Source organism: Ursus arctos, unplaced genomic scaffold (assembly GCF_023065955.2).
Source record: "Ursus arctos isolate Adak ecotype North America unplaced genomic scaffold, UrsArc2.0 scaffold_34, whole genome shotgun sequence".
Classification (NCBI taxonomy): Eukaryota; Metazoa; Chordata; class Mammalia; order Carnivora; family Ursidae; genus Ursus; species Ursus arctos.
This window is the reverse complement of record NW_026623030.1, coordinates 21,240,043-21,264,229: the sequence shown is the minus strand read 5'-3', so window position 1 is coordinate 21,264,229 and position 24,187 is coordinate 21,240,043. Positions and strand designations below refer to the sequence as shown.

General features: G+C 56.2%; 1 protein-coding gene across 2 annotated transcripts in view; it reads left to right on the top strand.

The window, feature by feature from the left end:
- The window catches only part of DTX1 (deltex E3 ubiquitin ligase 1), a 50,787-nt gene that overhangs the window by 18,406 nt on the left and 8,194 nt on the right, over positions 1–24,187 (top strand). For both annotated transcript variants that reach the window (XM_057306048.1, XM_026514912.4), the window contains exon 3: positions 15,515–16,196. In XM_057306048.1, the coding sequence (XP_057162031.1) occupies positions 15,515–16,196 (682 nt within the window). The remainder of the gene's footprint in view (positions 1–15,514; positions 16,197–24,187) is intronic.

The window sequence follows — 24,187 nt, the reverse complement described above, 5'->3', positions numbered from 1 at the left end:
TTTTAGTCCATCTGTTCCCATAACTCTGGGCCTTGACTGCAGCCAGTGGCGGTGCCAGGCATCCATTCATACTACCATACAATCACTTATTGACCTCGCTGTGTGTCAGACCCTGTGCGAAGCACTAGAGAAAATGCATGATGCAAGACTGACAGAGTCCTGAATAGAGGTTCACTGGAGGACCTGCACGAGAGGACCTACACTGGAGGTCCCAGGGAGCAAGCAAACACATAATGTACAGATAATCAGTTGCAGGTCTGAGAACATGAAATAAGCCTGGGGTAGGGATGGTGACAGAAGATTAATCCGAGGAAGAGATGTTTGAGCAGAAATCTGAAGAATGATTGAAGGGAGCAGTGTTCCAGGCAGCGGGAACAGCCAGTGCAAAGGCCCTGTGGTAGGAAGGAGCAGAGTACATTCAAGTCCACTGAGTGTAGAGTGTGGTGAGAAGGTGGCGCAAGACAAGGTTGGAGCAGGGGCTGGACAGCCATGAAAAGGGCTTTGAATTTTCTCCAGACAGTAGAGAAAATCACCATTGAACCTCCTGCCCATTCTCCCAGAGAGGCGCTGAGTCCTGATAGAGAAGTGAGAAATGCTAGGCGTTGCCTGCCCTATTCGCCTGGTTTATCCCCAGACCCTTGTCTGGTGCAGGGCAGAGGTTGGACATCAGGAGGAGGTGGGTTTTCTCTTTGACTTGGTGTTCGGCTCTCTGCAGGCTCAGAGCTAGCACTGGGTGCGGACATTTTCCAGGGCCTGGCTTGGAGGGTGGCCCTTAGAGGCAGGGATAGCTCCCTCCACCCCCAAGCTAGCCAAGTTGACCACTCGGTCTTTGATCCCCTCTTTTGGGCCACTTCTCTATTCCCAGCTTCCCCACTTGGGCTCCCAGCTCCCCAAACTGCCTCCATTCCCCGCTTCGGCAGTCCCCTTAGTCCCAAAGGTACCCCTTTAATGGTTCAGCCTCACTGAATCCCCCAGAAGTTCAGTTTCAGTGACTTCCATGCACCTCATCCCCAGAGCTGTTCACCCACACCTGCCCCGTTTGCCGGAAAAGGGAAAAAACCATTTATCCCTCAACAGGCTCATGGGAGGCTGCCAAGACCCCCCATGAAGGAGGAAGCCGGGAAACCTATGGGGTGGAGGGTGGGGCACCTTGGTTGTGGAAAACTTTTCGAGGGAGGGGCTCGATGCCTCCCCACCAGACATGTTATCGTGTGCCCCCTGCCTCTCCCAGAAGTAAGACAATGTCAGGAAAGGACATCTTGTTCTCACTGGTAATGGTCCAGGGGAGAGCCTCAAGCAGGCGTCCTTAGCTCTCCACGCCTCAGTTTCCACATTTATGAAATGAACGAGAGTATCACCTTGCTAGCAGGGTTGTTGGGTTGATGGAGAGAACCAAGCCTATTATTTTATCCCACAAACGTTAACTGATCACCCACCATGTGCCTAGTGTGTACTAAACACTATGAATGCACAAGAAATGGGTAGGAAGTGCTCAGTCTTGAAAAGATTGTGGTTCTCTCTCTCTCTGTCACACACACACACACCAATATAGTTAGAAAACCCAAAGCTCTCATATATGTACTGAAATAGACACAGCTCCTATCTAGATTTTCTAATTGTAAAATTCTTGATAAGTTCACTGAAGCTGAACTTGAACTTGGTTTGGGGGGAAGTAGCAGTGAGCCCCAGCTTCGTTAGTACCCAAACGCTGGAGCTGACAGACTTTCTGATAAGGTCAGATAGTAAATATCTTAGCCTTTGTGGGCCATACTGTCTCTGTTGTAAGTGCTCGCCCCTGCCTTTGTGGTGTAAAAGCAGCCAAAGATAGGAAGCAAATGAACAAATGTGGCCATGTTCTAAGAAGACTAGTTGTGGACACTAAAATTTGAATTTGTAGAATGTTCACAAGTCATGAAATATTCTTTTCTTTCCAACTATTTAAAAATGGAAAAGCCACTCTTAGCTCCTGGGCTGTGCAAAAGCAGGCAGTGGGCGGATTTGGCCCGCAGGCTACAGTTCACCGACCCCTACTCTCGCGTTCTTAATCTGCCCCTGGGGTAAGACAGCCCGGCCCACCCGGACACAGCATATACTGAACTCCACACCTCGTGGGGGGCGCCACGGTGCCCACGTGTGTGCGTCCACGCACACGGCACCAGCCCGCTTGGATGCCACAGACACACGAATGCCCTCTCTATGGGTCTGTCGCACAGCCAGCGGAAGGAAGCCTGGGTGTCAGCCTTGGACCGCAGGAGAGAGGCCAGGCCCCGTCCCTTGGGGGCTTCTGTTTGTTCAGCCGGTGCCCGCTCACCTCTTCCCTGCTGGGCTGTTTTCATCACTCCCCGTAGGAGGCGAGGTTCCCTTTGAAGCTCTGTAGGTCCAGACCCCGCATGGAGGGGGACTGCTGTGACCCTGGGCCACGTGATGTTAGCTCCTCACAGTGGTGTCCCAGGCACACGGCTGGAAGGGAGAGCCAGGGGTAGGCGAGGGATAAGGCAGGTGCCCCTTCACAGGCCTGTGTTCTGCAATATCATGGTCTCCTTCTTGCTGTTTCCCCAAAGCTTTCCTCATCGTCCTTGGTCTTGAGCTGCCCCTACCAGGGGCAAATCAAGATTTCACGAATGGGAAACCCAGGTCAACGGGTTTGCAGCAACTGGTGGCAGACGTGGACCCGAGAGTCATGGTGGCCTTGGGGGGAGGGGCTGGCTCCCACTAGCAGTGGGGAAGTAACGTGGGAACTGCATTCTGCCTCCCTGAAGGGAACTGTCCCCCACCCTACCACTGGGCTGGTGGCTTCTGAGGGCTTCACCCAGACCCAGGATTTTCCACCTGGTCCCCACAGCTGGACAGTGATGTGACTTGGCCACTTCCCAGGCAACTCCCAGCTTCCTGCCTGGACTCACCTGGCTGGGACAGGACGGGCAACCTTTCTGACTGATTGGTACCGCCCATTCTCCTCTCCCTCTGCTGCTAGGGGGACTTAATGGCAGCCTTCTTCTCATTCTGTAGATGGGACAGCTGAGGCTTGGAGAGGCCAGGCTGGGGACTACCCACAGCTGCTGTCCTCCAAGCTCGAAGCACGGCTGCACCAGCTCTCCAAACCGTAGGGCTGGAGTGACAGGGGGCGGCTGGTTTCAGTTTCCCAAGCCTCCATCATTCATTCTTGGGAAGCTCGGACTCCGCTCAGCCCTGGTCACTGCCGTTATGGGAATGTCCTGTCTGAGGACATGCTTAGACTGTTGGAAACAAGAGAGGGGAGCGGCCATCACCAGGGAAAGCACCGCCAGAATTTAGACTCCTAGGCAGGCCATTGTTACAGATGGAGAGACTGAGGCCCAGAGAGAGTGAGTGACTTGCCCAAAGTCACACAGCCATTCAGCCCCAAGTCGGAATCCAGGCCTCTCAGACAGATCTTGGGGATAGAGAACAAGGTGACATTCAATGCTGGGCTGAGAGAGTCCCCTCCCCCTTCTCCCTTGAGAGCTCTGTTGGGGCTTGTTGTCAGGATCTATTCCAAGGCAGGAATGGCCTGTGCAACACAAGAGACCTCCGGAACCAGCTCCCTAGTTACAGGACCTCTTGGGACCCTCTCCCAGCCAGTCTGGGAGGCTCCCGCCACTTGGCTGCAGAGGCAAGAAGGACGATGTGTGTTTGGGCGGGGAAGCGTCGGTCCCATGGTGGCAGCAGGTCCAATGCATCTATTCATGGCTGTCTCCCACTACCACCTGTGACACTGCCTCCATTTCCACCATGACAGACCCACCCCTTTGGCCTCTGGATGCTTTCCCGGCTCCAGGAGCCTCTTCTGAAAACAGAAACTCATCTTTACTTTTATCTGACAGTTCAGTGATGTCTGCTCAGTAACAGGCTCTGGGCTGGGTCCTGGGGACTCAGAGAGAGGGACAGGGCCCTTGCCAGACTGATTTCAGAGTCTCGTGAAGGCCAAGGCAGATACATAGCATGGGAATAGCAGTTGAACCCCCTGAGTCAGATACAGAGCCGAACTCTAGCTTGGCCCTTGGCTGGCTGTGTGACCGTGGGCAAACCCCCTAACCTCTGGTAGCCTCTGTTCCCCCCTGGGTAAAGTGGGAATGACAATAGTCCCTACCCAAGAGGGGTGGCATGAGGATTAAATGAGATAATACAGGTAGAAGCACGAAGAATATTACTTTGCATATAGTTATCACTGATGCTCGAGTCGGAAAAAGATGTCAGTGCTCCACAGGAGAGGTGCAGGCTGCCTTCAGCCCGGTAATGCGGGCGGTGTGAGCCTGGGGGCTCTGAGAGAGGACTTCCGGGAGGACAAGTCCTCCAAGAGTCTGTATGGTTTGAAGAATGCTTCCAGGTGGAGGACAGCATCAGCAAGGTCCTTGAGGAGACCTCAGGCCCAGGTGGAAGAGGGAGGCTGTGACAGAAGAGGGGAGGGGGTAAGGGAGGCCTCTCGGGTCCCACTGGGCATCACAGGCTGCCAGCTGCTGCCCTTTAGTGGGCAGGCCCCAGGGGACCCAGAGCCATGCCGCAGGACCAGCCTTGTTAATCACAGGCCCTTGGAAGCCAGAGCTGAAGCAGGCTGGGTGGGGGCTTATGCAGACACGTCCTTACAGCCCAGTGGGTTCCCTCCACCCAGCCAGTAGGCATCACCCCATTTTCCACACAGCAAAGCTGAGGCTCAGAGGGTGGGGAGACTGAACTAGGAAGAGATGGGTGGGACATTTAGATCCAGGTCTGTGGCACCCACCCTGTGCCAGGCCTGGCAGCCCCAGCACCTTGGACAGCGCTGCCAGCACCCTGCCCGTGCCTGTGGAGGGGGGGATGGGGCTTGGGGGGGATCCTGGGTCAGATCCTCCTCACAGCCAGCTCTTTCCCTCTCCTCTCCTGTCCCCTGCCCCTCTGCATCCTTCCTTGCCTTCTCCCAACCCCCCAGGCTCCTCCTTCAGAGGGAGCTGTGGAGTCTGACCCAGAGGTGAGGGAGGTGATGAGCATTGTGGTGGGGGAGCGGACAGGGACTGATCAGCGCCAATACCAGTAAGGTGGAGTCTGGGCATGATAAAGACAATGGGGTCAGGGAGGGCAATCGTGGCTGTCGTGGGGAGGAGATGGAGATAATAAGGGTTTCATGGGGGTGGTGATGGAGGGTGGAAAGATGATTCGAAGTGAAGGAGGAGGCATGGGAGTTCTAATGGGGAGGTGATAGAACACGTGACTGGAGGGTAATGAGGTGGGTTCAGGGTGGAGAGGTGATGGGGCAGGACTGGTCACAGTAATGGTGCCCATTCAGGCCATGGGTGATGGGGTCCCTAGTTCCCCTCCCCAGTGTGGAGTTCTCAGGGTGTGGAGGGAGCCCAGGGCCCTCCCTGGCTCCCGTCCAGCAACATCCATGTCTCTGGGGCCTCCCTCTTTCCATTAACTCCTACATCACACCCCAGGGTAGCCACCCCCAGGACAGCCTCCAGGCCCCAAGACAGTCATCCCTCCACCCCGAAGCCCACACAGCCTCCTGATTGACACAGACACTCCCAGCAGCCCCCGGCTGCCCCTGGCTGATACCCGCTGAGGACATGGGGCCCCAAACCTGGATCTGGCTGCCTCAGGGAGCCTTGCTGGTGAGGTCCAGGTTCCAGGTTCCCTTCCCAGCAGCAATCTGGTATTGGTGGGGGGAGGGGAGCGGGCTTGTGACTTTGGGTAAAACCACACTCCCTCCTTGAGCCTCCCTTCCTCCGCTGTGATGTGCGCCCAGCAACAGTACCTATCGCATGGGATTGTGGTCAGTATTAATTCCTCCATTCAGGCAGCAGGAATGGAATGAGAACCTACTATGTGCCAGGCACTGTCCTAGGCCCTGAGGATGCAACAGTGAACAGGACAGACAAACCCCGCCTTCAAGGCCCTTCTATCTGGTGTGACACAGGAGGCCAGGCACCAAGGAGATCCCAGGGTGTGGGGCTGTTCCTCACCCCGGGGCCCCACGAGTGACCGGCTTGGGGGCTCGGTCTCCTCTGGATCCCGCGTGGCTGTGTCCTTGCTCTGCCACCCCGGCAAAGCCCCTCTCCCTCTCTGGACTCGTCCCACTGTAGCTCTGGAGCTGCTCCAGGCCACCACCTTCACCTGCCCGGGCAGTAGTAGCAGCCGATGACGGGGTATGGGAGGGAGTCTGGCGCCGGGCCCCAGAGCTGAATGTCCTGAAATGCGGAACAAAGGACCAGGCAATCAAAGGAGGCAGCCCTGGCGGCCAGGACAGTCCTGCAGGCAGCCTCAGCGTGGCCACCGCTCCTCCCGATGACAGGCTGTGCCCCGCCGCTGCTGGGCCTTTGTCCCTTCTCCCTCCAACTGCAAGCAGAACACGCCAGAGGAAGCATACGGTTTACCTGAAATCACACCATTATGGGGCCCTCCTTCTAGAAAGGCTCCTCTCTTCTAGGCAACGAGGGTTCATTCATGCCAAGGTGTTAGTCACCTGACACTGTGGAAGTAAGAGAAGGGGTCTGGGTTCAAGATCTGCCTCTAATTTCTAGGGCATTTGGGTCAAGTCCCTCCTCTTTCTGGGACCCAGTTCCCCCATCCTGAGACCTCAGGCTGAAAATGCAGATGTGTACAGAGCCTTGTGCAGCTAATAGAAGTGTGGGCAGTGGCTAGTAAGGCAAAGGTTTTCAACTGTTGTTCTCTAGTGCTTGGTACACAGCAGGTGCCCAATACATACTCAAACCCATGGGGCCGTGGCTCAGTTTCTGCCAATGGTGGCCAAGGAGGCCAGTCCCTGTGGCCACATTTTTGGATATTTTGAGATTTTTGAAATCCAGACGTGAGTGAGTCTAACCCCAGTTTTTAAACGCTGGTCACTTTTAAAAACGTAAATAGCACACAGATAGAAACAAGCTCACACCCACCACTAACTTGAGGTCTCCAGGCCGGTCATTTGCAGCATTCAGTTCGGTCCCTCACATTAATTTGGTCCTTCCTTCCTCCAGCTAGCATTTTCCGAGGGCCTATCCCTACGTGCCCAGCAGCCCAACTTTTTTTCTTTTTTTTGAGTTTAGGTATATATATATATTTTTTTTAATGATTTTTTATTAGATTATGTTAGTCACCATACAGTACATCCCCGGTTTTCGATGTAAAGCTCGATGATTCATTAGTTGCGTATAACACCCAGTGCACCATGCAATACGTGCCCTCCTTACTACCCATCACCGGTCTATCCCAACCCCCACCCCCCTCCCCTCTGAGGCCCTCAGTTTGTTTCTCATAGTCCATAGTCTCTCATGTTTCATTCCCCCTTCTGATTACCCCCCCTTTCTTTATCCCTTTCTTCCCCTACCGATCATCCTAGTTCTTATGTTCCATAGATGAGGGAAATCATATGATAGTTGTCTTTCTCTGCTTGACTTATTTCACTTAGCATTATCTCCTCCAGTGCCGTCCATGTTGTAGCAAATGTTGAGAACTCGTTCTTTCTGATAGCTGAGTAATATTCCATTGTATGTATGGACCACAACTTCTTAATCCAGTCATCTGTTGAAGGGCATCTCGGCTCCTTCCACGATTTAGCTATTGTGGACATTCCAGCAGCCCAACTTTTGAGAAGCTCCCGGGCTGGAGGGAACACGGCCTCAGTATTGTAGTGAGCTATGTGCTTTGACAGGGTCCTGCAGGGGCAAGGTGCTATGGGAGCCCCAAGAAGGGTGTGATTCTCCCTAAGGATGGCAGAGAAAATTCCAAGAGGCGAGCGCTTGAGCTGAACCAGGAAGATTACTTAGGAAGAATTACTCGGCAGGGAGGAGAGTGGGGTGGGTGAATGGAGTGACAGAGGGAGCGGCGTGTGCGAATACCCAGAGGCACAGGCATGCACAATGCGTTCAGAAAACAACTAGAAGTTTGGTGTAGTTAGAGGGTGAGGCTGCACAGACAGCTTGTGATGGGTCTCAGAAATGAGCCAAAGAGCTTAGACTGATTCCAAGGGCACTAGGCAGCTACTGATAGGTATTGAACAGAGGAGTGATGTGGTCAGACTTGCGTTTGGCTCTGGCTGCCACGTGGGAATGCACTGCAGGGTACAGAGGTGGGAGCTGGGACATGGGGGCGACTGTAGTCGCCGAGGCCAGCCGTAATGGTGGCTTGGACCGGGGTGGTGGCGGTGGAAGTGGCCAGACGTTCAGATTCATCTGGGTTAAATCCTGGCTTCCTAACTTGGTAGCTGTGTGACTTGGGGCAAGTCACTTCACCTCTCTGTGCTGCAGCATTTGTACAATGCCACGACAACGGTGCGGTTCTATAGAGCATTGTGTAGATTGAGAGTTGGCTTACTGAAGCACTTAGAACAGAACCTGGCACGTAGTAGGCCCTCGGTGGGCGTTTACTACTATTACAATGTCTATTTCAGAGATGAGGAAGGAGAGGCTCAGAGCAGTCAGGTCAGGTGCTCAGGGCCACACAGGGCTCCAGGAGCTGGAGGCTCTGTTCCTTCTGTTCCCCACCCCCTCATTTCCATTTGGAGCTCTTGCTGCTGTGCAGGGCGGGGGGGGGGGGGGGGGGGGGCTGATCCCAGGTGTGCTAGAAGCCAGGTGACCCAGAAGCCTCACACGCAGCCCATAAAGTGGGGGAGAGCCAGCTGCCACAGCCTGCGGGACAAGGGCCTTTCGAACCCCGCTTGAAGGCGGCAGCCTCTCCCAGCGCCAGGCAGCCCCTCGGCCTTCCTTGCCCCTCCCCCACTCCTCTCCACTGCCCTGGCCTGGCTGCCAGCCGACCCTGGGGAGCCTGGGCCAGCTTCAAACGTGCAGAAACCACTAATGGGCCACGGCTCTGCCTGACGAGTCCCCTGGGAGAGTTTGAAGGCAAACAGAATGCTGCGGGATTATTGATCACAGGGCGTGGGGTGGGGGGAGAGGCGCCCTGGGGCCAGAGCTTGCAGTGCAAACCCCAGCCAGGCCCCTGCCCCAGCCACCCCTCCTCGTCCATCTCAAGGAGCCTGACCTTCCCCATCTTCCAGATGGGGACTAAAACCCCTCGGGCCGATGTGGAGGCTGGGCTGGGTGGCGCACGTATCCCCCCCCTCCCGCGGAGGAACTGGCACGGCCGAAGCACTCGGTAAATCGGGATGGTTGTAGCCGGTGCTGCCGCTGCTGCCAGAGGGCGTTGGCCACGCACACAGTCAGTGGGGGTTAAGGGAGAGGACCTCTATTCTGGAAGGTCAAATAGCAGGCTGGAGCCTCTGCCGTGTGCCTTGCCCAACCTCCATGCCTCAGTTTCCTTCTCTGGCAAATGGGCTAGTGGGAGTAGAGCAGAGCAGTAAAGGGAAAAGATTTGGGAGCCAGGCAGCCAGGTGTGGGGTCTGGGGAGACCACTGCCTCGCACGTAGCCTTGGGCATCTTCCTGAACCGCTCAGGCTGTCATGAGGATTACATGAGCTGACATGAACCGGGGCCAGAGAAGTGTGTTCTCTGATGGGGAACTGTTGGTGTTATGACTATTTCTGCGTTGGTAGAGGAGTCCGTAAAGTCCCTCACTGGGGCCCGGCATCTAGTGGCTGCTCAACCCACTGCCCAGCCTCCGGTCACAGGCCCGCAGCCAGACACCCTGCACCTGACAGGAAGTCCCATGACCACCTCCCACAGGGCCCTCCTTCCCACTGGGGTCTGGGTGCCCCCAAACTGAGATCACTTCCCTGCAGGAAGCTGCCCCCAGAGGGAGGGGTCCCCTGCTGGGCCTCAGGGCTGGCTCAGTCCAGGGAGGAGCCCTTTGGAGGCTGAGGGGCAGGCAAGAGGGCATGGGGCCCTCCCTTCTTCACAGTCAGCTTCTTCTAAATGCCAAAAAGCTGGGTGCTAAGACAACCCCACAGCACACCTCCACGAAGGGGGTCAGATCAGCACCACGTTCTCAGGGCAGAAACCTCTCACAGCTAAACACAGAGAGCGAAGTTCAGGTAGTGAGTCCCCCGTCGCTGGAGGTATCCTAGGCTGGGCTGCCATTTAGCTGGGTTGAACCCCTGAGAACCAGTCCAACCTGGCCTTTCCTTTATCCCATGAATGGAGCATCAGTTCCAGCCCTCCCAAAGTTACACTTCTCTGGGCCTCAGTTGTCTCATCTGTAAAACGGGAATAATTCTGGTCCCTCCCTGGAAAGAACCATGTGCAAGGAGAAAGTGAGTTAGTGAAGGAAAGTGCCGAGCACCTTGGGTGCTCAATAAATGCTCGCTCTGTTGTTACTGCTGTAGCAACCCTCTGCCCCCTCGTCTCTCCTCCCGGCTCTTCCCTGTCTCCTGGCCTCACTCTCTGGTTCTCCCTGACTCTCTGTGACTGTCTCCGCCTCTAGGTGTGGGCTCTTGTTTCTATATGTCTCTCCCAGCTGGTCTCGCGCTCTGCCCCCACCTCTCCTGGTACCTCCATGCCACAGCACTTCCCGTTTCCATCGAGGCCTCCCTTTGGCAGTCTCTCTTGCATGTGTGTCTCTCTGTCCCTCTGCGCCTCCCCCACCATCTCTCGCTCCCCACTGTGTTTTGATCTCTCTGCTGGTCTCTGCCCCAGGCTTGAACCACTCACTGGCCTGGCCGCAGTGGCCGTGGCCACCCCCACACCCGGTCTCCACGGGCCCAGCTCCTGAAATCCTCCAGCTGACATTTGGCCAAAGCCCCTTTTCCCTCAGTGCAGCTGGAACAAGATTGGAATTTTTCAACCAGACATTCTTAAGAAACGAAGGGGAGTCTGGGGGACAGACAACAAAAGCAGACATACAAAAACAAGCCCAGGGATGGTCCGTGCTTGACACGGGTCCCTAACGGCCACGGGAGCACAGTCCCCCCTGCCCCCCTCCCCCGTGGCCGTTGCAGCTGGGCGCCCTGGAGGCCCAAGAGGGAAGTGGTCAGCTCAGGGACACCCAGCGGAGTGGGTGGGTGAGAAAGACCAGCTGTGCCTCCAGGCCCCCAGTTTCCCAGGCTGAGGAACCTCCGGCCCCATCTTAGACCCATTGTTCTGGCCAAAAATCTAGGCCAAAGCCACTGGGGAGAAGTGCTCCAGCTCCCTTGGAAATCTGAAGATCTCAGCCCAGGCAGGTCACCCGGGATCCAGCCAGCCCCCCTCGGCCTGGTCCACGGCCAGCCCCAGCCTGAGCCCGAGCCCGAGGTGGACGGACGGGCGGGCGGCGGGCAGCAGCGGGCACGGCAGGGTGCAGGGCCCAGCAGGGAGGACGGCAGCTGCCCTAATTACTCCAGCTCTCCAGGTTCCAATCTCGTTTGAAAAGGACTCCAGGGACGCAGCCTTTAATAACTACCAGTAAACAGGCAGGAAAATCGATACCTGGTAAATAGAGCCCTGGAGAGAGGGACGCCTGGGCTGGCTGGCCCTGACTTGCTGGGAGGGGCTCTCAGAGTCCTTTGTTGCCAGGCTAGCCAACACCGGCCTTTCCAGCACTGTCCCCCCTTCCCCGGGGACCCTGTGTGCGCTTTGGCTCCCGCTGCAGTCTCCGCTCCCTCTCCATTAAGACCAGCCTCTTCTCCTCCTTTCCACTTCCTCCGAGCCCTGGCCTGTGCCAAGTAGGTTGCCTGTTTCCGTTGCAGACACCTCCTTTGCACAGGCTCCGTGCCTGGTGCTGGGAATGCAGGCGTGGGTCCGACCTGGTTCTTGTCCTCCTCAAAGTCATCCACCAGCGAGGGAGATTAAGAACAACAACGAATGATTTAGTGACAATGCAAGGACAATGCGTGGACAGTGCAGCAGAAACAGAAAAGCAAGTCCAGGAAGAGGGGGATACGTGGAGGGTTTTGTTGGATGAATAGGAGTTCACCAAGTGAACAAGGGCTGGGAGGGGGGAACGCGGGTAATGTATGTAGTAATAACAGCTGTCTTAGTTAACATTCATTGAGCACTTACTGTGGCCAAGCACTCTGCTGAGCACCTGTGGCCAGCATTATCTTGTTTCATCCTACAGTAATTCTTTGAGGGTATGTATTCATACCCCCATTTTACAGATGAAGACACTGAGGCTATGGTGTGGAGTCGGATTTGCACATGGCCTGTTGAGACTTCTGAGTTGTTTCTCTCACCCACTTCACTCTGCACCTCCCACCTCTGACCCTGCTCTGCCCAGCTCAAGACTCGACACCCAGAGGCGGTTAACTAGAGCAAGTTCCCATCCTTTCCCTTCCCAGCCAGGGGTTACACCTTCCAGGTAACACGGTGCCTTTACCCTCACTGGGAGGCTAAGGGTGGGACTTCAGGCACATCAGACCTGAAGATCATCTCTCATGAGCCCTCATTTTGCAAACAGGCTCTGGGAGGAGAAGGCCAGCACTCATAAACAGAGCAGGAATGGGAACCAGAAATGTTTCCTCTAATCCCCTCTCAGGCCTGCCCTGGAGGAACAGCATTGTCAAGGAAAAAATCGATATGCACACACTCAATTAAAATGATAAATCAGGCATCAGAATGAGGCAGCCCGGGAGATGGGGGAGGGGGCGTTCCCATGATTGGCTTGAACAACGCAGGAGCCCAGGGGCCCCATCCTCACAGGTCTCGCTCACATCCACGGCTGCAGCTCTCTGCCTTGATTTTCCCAGCTCTTGGGGTCTGGGCAATTGACAGAGGCGGGTGTAGAGTCCGTAGCCCTTGGGATTCTGACAGAGGAGCGAGCAGAGGACAAGCTGTTTCAGGCCAGGTTAGGGACCCAAGTGAAGGTCAGGGAGAGTCTGTGCTCAGGGGAGAGAAGCCTGAGCCAGGCAGGGGGAGGCAGGGGGAGGCAGGGGTCTTCAGGCAGGGTCCCCACCTCCCTGGCTGCAAATCCCTGGGCCAGGCCCCTTGGGGTTGTGCCAGTTAACAACTGAAACGCGCTCCGTGTTGTGAGGGCCTACTGCCTGCAGGCTCTGTGCCTGGCACTGGGGTACAGCAGTGAGCAAAGCAGTCAAGATCCCTGACCTCTTGGGCTGGCAGCCTAGTGGGAAGAGGCCGAGAGTAAAGAAAGTATGCAGATTAATATATCGTATCAGGTAGTGCCAAGTGCCAGGAAGAAAAAGAACGTCAGGTGACTAACATAACATCATTAAATAAATAAATTAATTAATTAATAATAAAACTTACTACAAAACAGAAGGAGAGAAAGAAAGAAAGAAAATGTCAGGCAAGAAGATGGCACTGGGACAGCTGTGTTAGAAGATGGTCTGGGAGAGTCTTTCTGAAGAGGTGACATTGGAGCAGAGACCCGAAAGGAAGGAGGAAGGAAACTAGGAGAACATCTGGGGCCCGCTGAGTCCTTTTCCAGGGGGAAGGAACAGCAGAGGCAAAGCCCTGAGGCTGGACGGTGCCTGGGGAGTTGGAGGAACCACAAGGAGGCCAGGGTAGCTGGAGTGGAGTGAGCGAGAGGGAGGTGGGACATAGAAAGTCAGAGAGGAAGATGGGACTCATGGGACTTGGGAGAAGCTTTGTAGACAATGGGGGCTTTGGAGGGCATAGCCAGGACTTTGGCTTTTACTCCCAGTGAAAGGGGAGATCATGGGAGGATTTTGAGCAGAAGAAAGTTGTAATCTGATTTGCATTGAAAAAGATCCCTCTGGCTGCCATGGGGGGAACAGACGACAGAAGGCAAGGGCAGAAGCAGAGCCCGGTTGTGAGTCTACTGCACCAGTCCAGGCAGGAGAGAGACAGTGGTTTACAGCAGGTAGAATCAATGCAGTGAGAAGTGGTCAGGTGTGGGATGTATTTGAAGGTAGAGGTGACCGGGTGTAACTTATGAGGTAAGTCAGGGATGAGTCCGAGTTTTGGGGTGGGGTGGTATGGGGGCCCGAGCAGCCGAAGGTAGAGCTCTATGCAGCAATCGCGACGAGGACCATTTCAGGAGGAGCAGGTTTAGGGAGGGGAAAGATCAGAGCTCTGCTTTAGCAGGGGTGAGTTTGAGAGGCCCGCTGGACCTCCACGGCGGCGTTCCGAGGGGCAGCTGGGACCCACAAGTCCGGCTCTCAGAGGGAGAGTGTGGGTCTGGGAATGATGGATTTTGAAATCATCAGAGTGGTCCTTTTCACAACCCACAAGGGGGTTGTGGGGTTGCTTGTACCCATTTTAGAGATGAGAAAGCTGGAGCTCAGGGATGTTGATTCACCGGACCACAGTCACAGAGCTGGCACGTTGGGCAGTGGGGACTTGAAACGAAGTCTGTCTGCCCTCCAGCCCCGGGTGGCCAGCCCAGTCCCTGGGCTCTGTGGCTATTCTCACTGAATCCTCCCTGCAGCTCTGTGCAAGGGGGAGGGGCACGTCATGGGCTCACATCACCTTCATTTTCGAGCTGGGGCCACCAAGACCTAGACAGGCTGAAAAGATTTGTCCACAGTTGAGAAGCAGTCAAGTGTGCAGCCTTCCTGCACGTGTGGCAAGTGAGCCCGGTCGAGCTATCCCTCCACAGTGGTTGCAAGGCACAGAGCAGGCTAAAGGCTCTGAGAAGTCCTGCCACCTGGACCTTGCCTGATCTCGTTTTCAGGTAGTATCCCAGGGAGCACCTAGAGCTTTGGGAACATGGAGCAGTGGTTGAGAGCAAAACCTCAGTGCTCTCATTTTTTAAATGGGGGCATGAATACCCACTTGGCTGGGGTTATCATGTGGTTATGTGCATTTTCAATGAGCACTTGGCCTGGAGCCCTCCAAAGAGCAGTCAGCAGATGTCTGTTAAAGGAAGAAACACATGAACAAATAGATAAATAAAAAGCAAAGGAATTGGTGGGTGAAGGGACGGACAGACGCAGGAATGAGCAAAAGGCATGAAGGGACACAAGAGTAACCACACCCAAAAAGGATCAGGGTCTGAACTAGTGAATGCATTCATACATTCAGCAACGATCTGTTGAGAGCACCTACCGTGTGCAGGCGATGGGGACCCAACAGTGAGGAAAACGAAGTCCCTGCCTTGGTGACATTCTAGTGAGAGGAGACAGAAAACAAGATAAATAGGTAAAATATAACTTATGCCAGATGGAGAAAACCAAGCAGGGATGGAGAGAGAGAAAAGGAAGTATGTGGAGGGGTGGCACATTTTTAAATAGGGTGGCAGTAGATGAGGGAATGGCTGAATGCATGAATTAAATTCGGGTGTGAGAAGACAGTGCATCCGTGAGAAGCATAAGGGACGCCTGCAGGCATGGGTGAAGGATCTAACGAATTACTGAATGAACGAACCCAGGAAGATATGAATGCAGGAACTAGGGCGCGAGTGAAGGAATGAATGAATGAGCCAATGGAAGAGTGGTTGAGTGAAGAGGTGAATTCGTGCTTGAATTAAAGCGCCGATGAGGGGATGGGTGAAGGAAATTCAGAATGAGGCACGAAGGCCGGCCTGCCCCCCACTGCCTGCATGGCCCCCCGCTGCTGGCCCTGCTCCCTGCGCTGGGTCCCAACGGCCCCCCGCACTCCCTCGCCCCCACCCCACTCCCCATTCCCCATTCCCCGGGCCTGTGTGGCCACCGCCCCGGTGTGGATGGTGACCCCGGAGGGTGGGGGGTACGTGCCCCCCCAACCCCGCTCTGACCGCCCTCCCCTTGTGAGCGCAGGCACCATGCGGCCCGTGCGGCGCAACTTCTACGACCCGTCGTCGGCGCCGGGCAAGGGCATCGTGTGGGAGTGGGAGAACGACGGCGGCGCGTGGACGGCCTACGACATGGACATCTGCATCACCATCCAGAACGCCTACGAGAAGCAGCACCCGTGGCTCGACCTCTCGTCGCTCGGCTTCTGCTACCTCATCTACTTCAACAGCATGTCGCAGATGAACCGCCAGACGCGCCGCCGCCGCCGCCTGCGCCGCCGCCTGGACCTGGCCTACCCGCTCACCGTGGGCTCCATCCCCAAGTCGCAGTCGTGGCCCGTGGGCGCCAGCTCAGGCCAGCCCTGCTCGTGCCAGCAGTGCCTGCTGGTCAACAGCACGCGCGCCGCCTCCAATGCCATCCTGGCCTCGCAGCGCCGCAAGGCGCCCCCCGCGCCCGCACAGCCGCCGCCACCGCCACCGGGAGGACCGCCGGGCGCGCTCGCCGTGCGCCCCAGCGCCACCTTCGCCGGCGCCGCGCTCTGGGCCGCGCCCGCCGCCGGCCCCGACGAGCCGGCGCCACCCCCCGGGGCGTCCCCGAGGAGCCCAAGTGGCCCCGGCGGCGCGCCCGCCCCGGGGCAGAACAACCTCAACCGGCCCGGGCCGCCGCGCGCCACCGGCGTGAGCGCACGCGCCTCCATCCCGCCGGGGTAAGACGGGCCCCGGGCGCAGGGTGGCTGCCCTCCAGGGCTAGGAGCGCAGAATCGCGGTGATCCTAACAGTCACAGGCACTGTCTAGCTTCTAGTGGGTGTTCACTTTGTGCCAGGCGTTCATTAACGCCTGAACGTGTTCTCGCTGCTTTCCCTCCAGGCACGGGGACGCTGCGCACGAGGTAGGTACCGGCATCACCCCCAGTTTGCGGATGAGGAAGCCAAGCCCTGAGTACCCCCAGGAGCACACGGTTCACAAGCGGGGGGGGGGGGGGCGGGGGGGCATAAACAGTCCTGGTGTGAGCTCCGTGTGTATCCCTCGCTGAACTACGTGACGCACCTCACTTCCTACCCCAGAAGGTTCTGTGACGCCCAGGTTGCAGGTGGGGAGGCCGAGGCTGGGAGCGGTATGTTACCTTCTGACAGTCACCCGGCTGGGGAGCAGGGATTGGCATTCAGAGCCCTCGGATTCCAGAGACTGTGTTGTGTTGTCTTGGAATTTTTAGGGGGTTCCCGCCCCTCCCCCAGTCTCATGTCCATCTCATGTGGAGGCTCCAACAAGCACCGACCGCTTGTTCAGAATAGTTCCCCTATAGGCCACCCTTGACGTTTCCCCGTTACTTTGGGCTGTACTGTGGTTTTCGGGGGTCTCCGGAGAACCCCCGGGTGACCTGGGGTAGTGGCAGCAGGGGGTGGAGGACGAGGAGAAGTCAGGCCCGAAAGAGCCAGCCTCTCTGCTCTTGCGCTAGCCCGAGCAGCCCTTTTAGGGATCTCCTCTGAATTGGCTTTCCCCACGGGGTTTCACTGAGGAAATCCCCGGGCGAGGGCATCTCAGGCCCCAGGATGGGGACCCAGTGAGTCTGTCGGCTGCCTGCCCTGAAGCCCTGACTCCATCAGTCTCAGCCTGACGGAGTGGGATGAGAAGGAGGAGCAAAGACCTTGCCCTTGAGACAGACCAGAAGGGAAATGACTAGGTGGGGTGTGGGTCGTGGTGCCCGAGCCGAGGGGTGCCCAAGAGCCAGCTCTGCTTCTGTCACCGTGGCATGATCCGGGGAAGACCAGCAAAGGTCAGATCTGGATAGAATCTTTGAGGTCACCACCTCCAGGCTGGAGAAGGGAAGGCATCCTAAAGCTGGCTGCCTTGTCTGCCTTCTGTCCCTTTGAAAGTGACTGCTTGCGTTCAGACGCCCTCTCAGCCTCCTCTGAGTTACGAGGTCTGTGGAGGGGGCAGGACCAGGGAAGTTCAGGGACCTCGGCAGCAAAAATTTGAGAATCTTCCCTCTGCGGCTGTCTTATTGTAACCCACTGGTGGGTTATGAAATCAAAAGGTTGAAACCAGATTTTTCTTGGAATGGAATAGAATGGAATGGAATGGAATGGAGTGGAATGGAATAGAATAGAATAGAATAGAATAGAATAGAATAGAATAGAATAGAATAGAATAGAATAGAAAATATAAGCATATAGTCTACATAGTAATCGTAAGCATTGGTCCAGGAACCTTTTGTATCACGTTTACGTGTGTTCAGCGGGTTTCCAGGTGAAGTGGATTTCTTAGTCACTGATGAACTTTGTGCAATCCAGTGTTTCAGTGCAGGCTGGGAATTACTCAGCTTTTATTGCTCAATATTAATTCTCCAAGTATGTACCGTGGGTGTGTGTTCACAGAACTGAACAAGACACGTGGGGCCCAGAGTGCCGGGGAGACAGACATACAGCAAGTAAATGAGTAAATGAACACAATCGCTGGAGGGAGGGAGAGGGGAGGGCTGGGAGGTATGGGGACAGGGTGGTATGGCCGAGAGGGAATGGGGGGAGGCCAGGGAAGACCCCTCTGAGGAGGTAGCCAGATCTGGAGAAAGGATGTTCCAGGTAGAGGGAACAGCATATGCAACTCAGCGGGGCTTGGAGCACACGGCACTTTCAGGGACGGACATCTCAGGCAGTGGCACAGCAGTTGCGAAGGGGTCGGGGTGGGAACGTGTCCAGCAGGCTCTGGAGACCATACAAGGTTGGAGGTTTCCTGCTGGAACAGTAGGGTCTGAGATTGTTCCCAAATGGGGGTACAGAGCCAGACTGTGTGGGGCCTTAGGGGAGCCTGGGTTTGGTGCCGCCAACAGTGGGGAGCTACAGAGTGTGCTTGAGTTCAAGAGGGCTATGGGGAGAAGAACTCCTTGCGGGTGCTGTGCCGATCACTGAACGTGTCCTGCCGTGACCTGCTGGAACTCCGTTCTCTCCAGCCATGTGCCCCCACCCAGTCTGTACTGCTTCCCCTCCTGCTCCCCCTGGAGCCGTTTGTTACGCTCTCTGAGAACAGACATTGGCCTGCAAAGGGGGGTGGGAACTGTCAAGGGCTTTCTCATCCCTCCCCAGCCATGCAGACCCTGCCCCGCCAGACAAGCCTGTGTCAAGGCCCCCTCCCCTCCGAGGAACCCCAGCTCAGAGTGGGGGGTGGACACAGGACCTGTGGGGTCTGCCTCAGAATGAGGGGAGTGTGAGGAAGGCGGGTGGGGGTAGCCGACCCTGGTTCCTCCTGGCTGAAGCCACTGTGGCCAGGGCACAGCCTATGAGGGGAGATGGAGGGGGTCTCTGAGGAGCCAGGCAGCCAGCCCCCCAGGCCTCGCCTGGTCCACCACGCCCCCAAGCCTTCATGGCCTTCTACGCGGTCTCTCTGACTCTGTGTTGATGTCCAGTTTCCTCTTTGTGAGGACACCAGTCATAGGTTAGGGCCCGCCCTAATGTCATTAGACTGCAGTCTAATCCCCTCTGCAAGGACCCGGTCTCCAAAGTGTCCGAGGGACTGGGGGTGAAGACTCCGAGTTCTAGGAGGACACAGTTCAACTGATAGCAGTATCTCTACGTATGGTTCACTGTGTCTCTCTGTCCATCTGTCTGTCTGTGGTTCCCTCGCCACCTTTCCTTTTCCTCCCTGCTCCCTCCTCTGCACTTCCTTCGGTCCCACAGGACTGACACAGACCCCAAGGCCAGTCCTTTGTCAGCTGGGTGATCTTGGGTGCATGGCTTTGCCTCCCTAGCCTGTTTCCCTACCTGCCAAACGGAGCTAAAATCACTACCACTCATGCATGCTGGCCCAGCAGGGCCCACGGCATGCCAAGCTCTAAAACTGCCCACCCCGTATGATCACTTCCCAGCCGCATCTCAGCCCCGGGTGGGGAACAGGACAGGAGGCCCAGAGAGGGGCACCAACTTGCCCAAAGTCACACAGCCAGTGGGGCCAGAGCGTCCCCCTGGCCCGGGTATTTTTCCACTGCCCCTGTGTTGGGGCGGGGAGCCAGCTGGCAGCCTGGGCCTGGGGGACACGCAGGGGTGGGGAAGATCCGCCCTGTCTCCTGAGAGGGCAGCGTCCAGCACTTTGGAACGCAGCTGCGAGGCGGACTCAGAGTTTCCACCCCACGTGGTGGAGGGGAGAGAGGGGACAGCTGCAGGCCTGTTTCCATTTACTGAGTGCTTGCTTTGTCCCGGGCCTCATGCCACGGCCTTTCCACACGTTGCCAGTCTTAATGCCCACAGAAACCGCACGTGGCGAGTCCGATTTTCCCCACCCTTCGCGTGAAGAGATGAGGCTCCGAAAGGCTGACACTTGCTTAAGGTCCCCCACTTGGGAGTGTGATTCGAAATCTCCAGTTGGGCAGGGTATTAGGGTGCCCCCCCCCACCTGTCCACCCCAGGTTTCTTGCCAGGGTCCCAGAGACTCGGCCCTGATTGCACAGCGTGTCAGGGAGCCTGGGGCAGTGGCCGAGCCCAGCTTCGGCCCCTCCTCGCACTGTGTGACCACAGTGGGACTCATTGCCCCCTCTGGTCCCCAGCGGCTGCACCTGTGAAGCAGGGCCGCTGTCCAGCATGAGGCCAGGTGTCCAAGTGCCCGTGCTTTGGAGCCTGCATGCACGGTCTCCGCTGGCCGCCAGCCAGGGGAAGGGGTGCTTCTCCCGTTCATCCCCATCAGGCTTGCACACCACGCCAGCCTGAGCAGAGCCAAGTGGCCTCTTCATACCTCTGGTTCTTCGCGAGCCTGAGGACCACTTCCTGTTTGCTGGCCACCAGCGGTTCTTATTCCTTTTGCTTATCCTTCTCTTGGGCTATTTATTGCTTCCTTACTGATTTGCATATGCTCCTTGTGCGTTAAGGGTCTTAACCCTTTATCTGTCATTTTTTTATCTGTCACAGTTTGCTGTTTCTTTTGACCTTCTTTATAGCCCGTGTTCATCTGTTTTTAGATGAATTAGCCCATATATATTGAGCAACTACTGTGTGCCAGGCATTGTTGGGGGCCCTGGGGATGGAACAATGGACAAGGCAGTTCATCCCTACCCTCCCAGAACCACAGTCTAGCGAGAGACAAACAATAAACTAAATAAATAAAATCTAGAATGTGGTCCAGAGAGGAGTCATTGCTGCAGAGGGAACGTAAAGGATGGGAGACACAGAAGGACTGACGAGAGGGATGTGATTTTAAATAAGGAGGTCACAAGAGGCCTCCCTGAGAATGTAACATTAGAGCAAAGACTAAAGGAGGTTAAAAAGCAAGCCACGCAGAGAACTGGAGGAAGAGCATTGCAGACAGAGGGAACAGCTTGTGCAAAGGCCCTGGGGCAGGAGCAGGCCTGGTATGGTTGAGGAGGTCAGTGTGGCTGGAGAGGCTGCAGGGGGTGAGTGGTGGGGTGGGGGCGAGGTCGGAGATGAAATGGGGCCAGTCCTCTAGGGCCCTGAAGCTGTGGGGGGGCCTTGGGCTTTTATTCTCAGTGAAATGGAAGGCAGCAGGGTTGTCAGCTGGAGAGAGTGGTGTGACTTTGTTGTAACAGGTTCCCTCTGGATATTGAGAATATGCCGCAGGTAGGGCCGATGCACGAGGCAGGAGCCCATCTGGAGGTGGGCTTTGATGTTGTAGGCGTATTTGGGTGTTTTCCTCCCGTTTTTTACTTCCACCAGTGATTTTATGTTTTTATTTTAAAGACTTCATATTTTGTTCTCCAGTTAATAGGTATTACATGTCAATGCTTCAAAACCTACAAAGTACTGAAAAACACACCATGAAAAGTCTCACCCTTACCGTGTCCTCCCCCGTCGGGGCTGTAGCCTGCCCACCCTCCCCCTTTTCCTGGCCTCACTGGTGTGCAGTCTCCCCTCCCTCCTGAGCGCCTCACCACAAGGTCAAACCAAACACCCCCACGCCCCAGACCTGAAGCACTTCCTGCCCTGCTCCCTGGGAGGCCAAACCACACACTCCTGTCTGCATGCGGCTGCCCCAGGTCGTGGGAACCGTGGGAACCTACAGCCCAGCCCCCCCCTCCCCCCCCTGCCCGGCCTCCCCTGACAAAGCCCTGCTCTGGGGCACTGGGTGGCCAGGGGATAGAAGGAGAGTGATGCTGAACCCCCAGGCCTCTGGATAAGTCTGGCCCTAAGTGGTAACCAGCCCTCCAAAAGTCTCTCAAGGGGACTTTTGCACCCTTTATTCCCTAGGAGTGGTCAGGGGCGGGGCTGAGAGGTCCCATCGGTTAGAGGGGAAACTGAGGCTCATAGAAGTTCAGAGGCTTGTCCAGGCAAAAAGGGGGAGTGAGCAAAGGCCTCCAGACAGCGGCTGTTGACGGCCTGTGGTTTTGCTGGGCCCAGGGGGCACCCTGGAGCTCACTGTGACAGCCTCAGCCCCAGGCCCTGCAGAGGGGGTGGGACTGGGGAGTTGGCTGGGCCCAGGTACAGGCGGAAGGGGCACTGAATGGGGGCAGGTGAGGGGAGCAGGCCCAAGGAACATGGGGGATCCCCAGGGGCTGTTCAACTTCCTTCTCCCATGACATGGCGCTCTCACTTCTGCCTTTTCCTACCCACTTGGACCCACCTGACCGAGGCTGGAGCCGCCCAAGGTCCCCCCAAGGGACCACGGGGTAAGTGTCAGGGGTCCTGAGGGCCCTTGAGGCCAATCAGGGGACCTGGAAACTGTCAGCAGAGAATGTCACATCTGGTGCCTACCTGAGGCATGGGGGCAGGGGGAAGACAGGGAGGCCAGATGTGGGCAGAGCGATGGAAACGCAGCCGGCCTAAAGGGAGTGTCCATGTGGCTTCCTTCTTCCCTGGGGTCCCGAGCCCCCCTTTATGCCTGGGACAGAGAGGGGTGGCCAGAGTAGGCACCCGGGTCCACTCGTTCAGTCGCTCATGCAGCCTCCCTGGGCCTGGGCCAGGTCCGGGGTCCAGGTCAAGAATTTCAGCCCACCTGTAGGGTCCAGGGGGCTCAGAAAGCTTGCTCAACTCCAGATGGCTCTGCAGATCCGCCTGGTGGGGTCAGACCTGGCCTCTGACTCAGAAACTCCAGGATCCCGTGTCAGCTGCACCACGAACCAGCTGGGTGACCTTAGTGAAGTCACTTCCCTTCTCTTGGCCTCAGTCCCATCACCCATAAAACAAATGACAAACAGATTCCATCTCATGCACTGTCTCTGCTTGAATGGTTACATCTTCCAGGAGCGCTCTTGAGGGGGAGTCGGAAGTTGCAGTTTGGCTTAGTAGAAGGGAGTGCTGGGATCGATTGGTGGTGCCTGCCATGGGTGCGAGATTAGCAGGAGTACTACACACGCCATGTATTTGCCATCCCTGCTTCAACCTTGTCTCTGGGGGGACATTGGTATTAGAACTGCTGTCTCTAAGGGCACCATGGGTCCTCTGAAGGGACCACAGAACTAGCAGGGCAGTTTCCTCTTTGGTTCAACTCCTCCATTCAGTACTTCCTGAGAACCTATCTGCATGGAGTTTCATCCACAATCCTAGGGCCCCAGGGCTGGTTCAGACCCATTTCACAGAAACTCACAATCTGGTGCGAGAGCAAGAAGTGGAACCATACAATCAGAAAGCAAGATAAAATGTCTGTATCCTGAAAAAGAGAGAGAGAGAGAGAGAGGGTGGGGAGAAACGTCCCTTGGGAATTAAAAGGGGATGGCTATGAATCCACTTGAGGTGGATCCGAAAAGGCCTCGTGAAGACAGAAGCCTTTGCACCTGTCTTCAAAGGACAGGCATGAATGGGAATAGACAGTATGAACAGGCAGGAGGAATAGTGTGGCACAGCTGCCCAGGCAGGAAAAGGGCAGGGAACAGTGTGAGGAACAGCAGCTAGGAAAGTCTCACATTATCTCATCCCGCCTTTGAGCATTGCCTTCCAGGCAGTGCAGATATGAAGCATCTCTGCTTTTCCTTGGCAAGGAGGAAAGCCGAACACTCCATCCCTCTTTCCCAGACTAAGCCCGGGGGCATTTCTCTCAGATAGTGCCTCCTGCCTATGCCTCTAAGCCATGGAGAGGGAACTTGGTTTGTGTCACATGGCTAAGCACAGACTCTGCAGTCTGACAGCCTGGGCTGGAATCCTGGCTCTTCCACCTGGCAAATTACTTCCGCTCTCTGGGCCTCAGTCTTTCCCTCCCTATAGATGGGCTGTCACAGACTCTGGGGAACGAGTAGATGAGGGAGTGAAGCAGGACAACAGCATCAGGCCCATAGTGAGAACCTGGAATTTTCGACCATGGAGAATACCCCACTGTCTGTCTCTGGGTGGTACCACCACTAAGACAATTTCTGTGCGATGCCCGGGTTCCCCAAAACCTTGCCATGGAAGCTCTGCCCCGGGTGGGATGCGGAGCATTTCTGGGAATTTCTGAGAGACTGTTTGCTTGGGCTGTCGTGCAGGATGCCCCCTGAGCATGAGCTCTGGCAGAGAAGCTCCAGGGGACGAGAGGCCACAGGTGGTGTTTCTCTGGGACAAGGCTCCCTTCAAATATGTGCAGAGAACACACGGAGGGAATGCATCTGCTCAGAACATTCCCACCAAATTCAGCCCGCCTTCCTTCATGCAACAAGTGTTTGTCAGACACCTGCTATGCGCTGCACACTAGGGTTGAAGTCAGGTGATCAAGGAAGGTCTCTCTGATGAGGCGGCTTTGCAGCAGAGACCTGGCAGAGCCATTCGACATCTGGGGGGTGGGGAGTGTTTG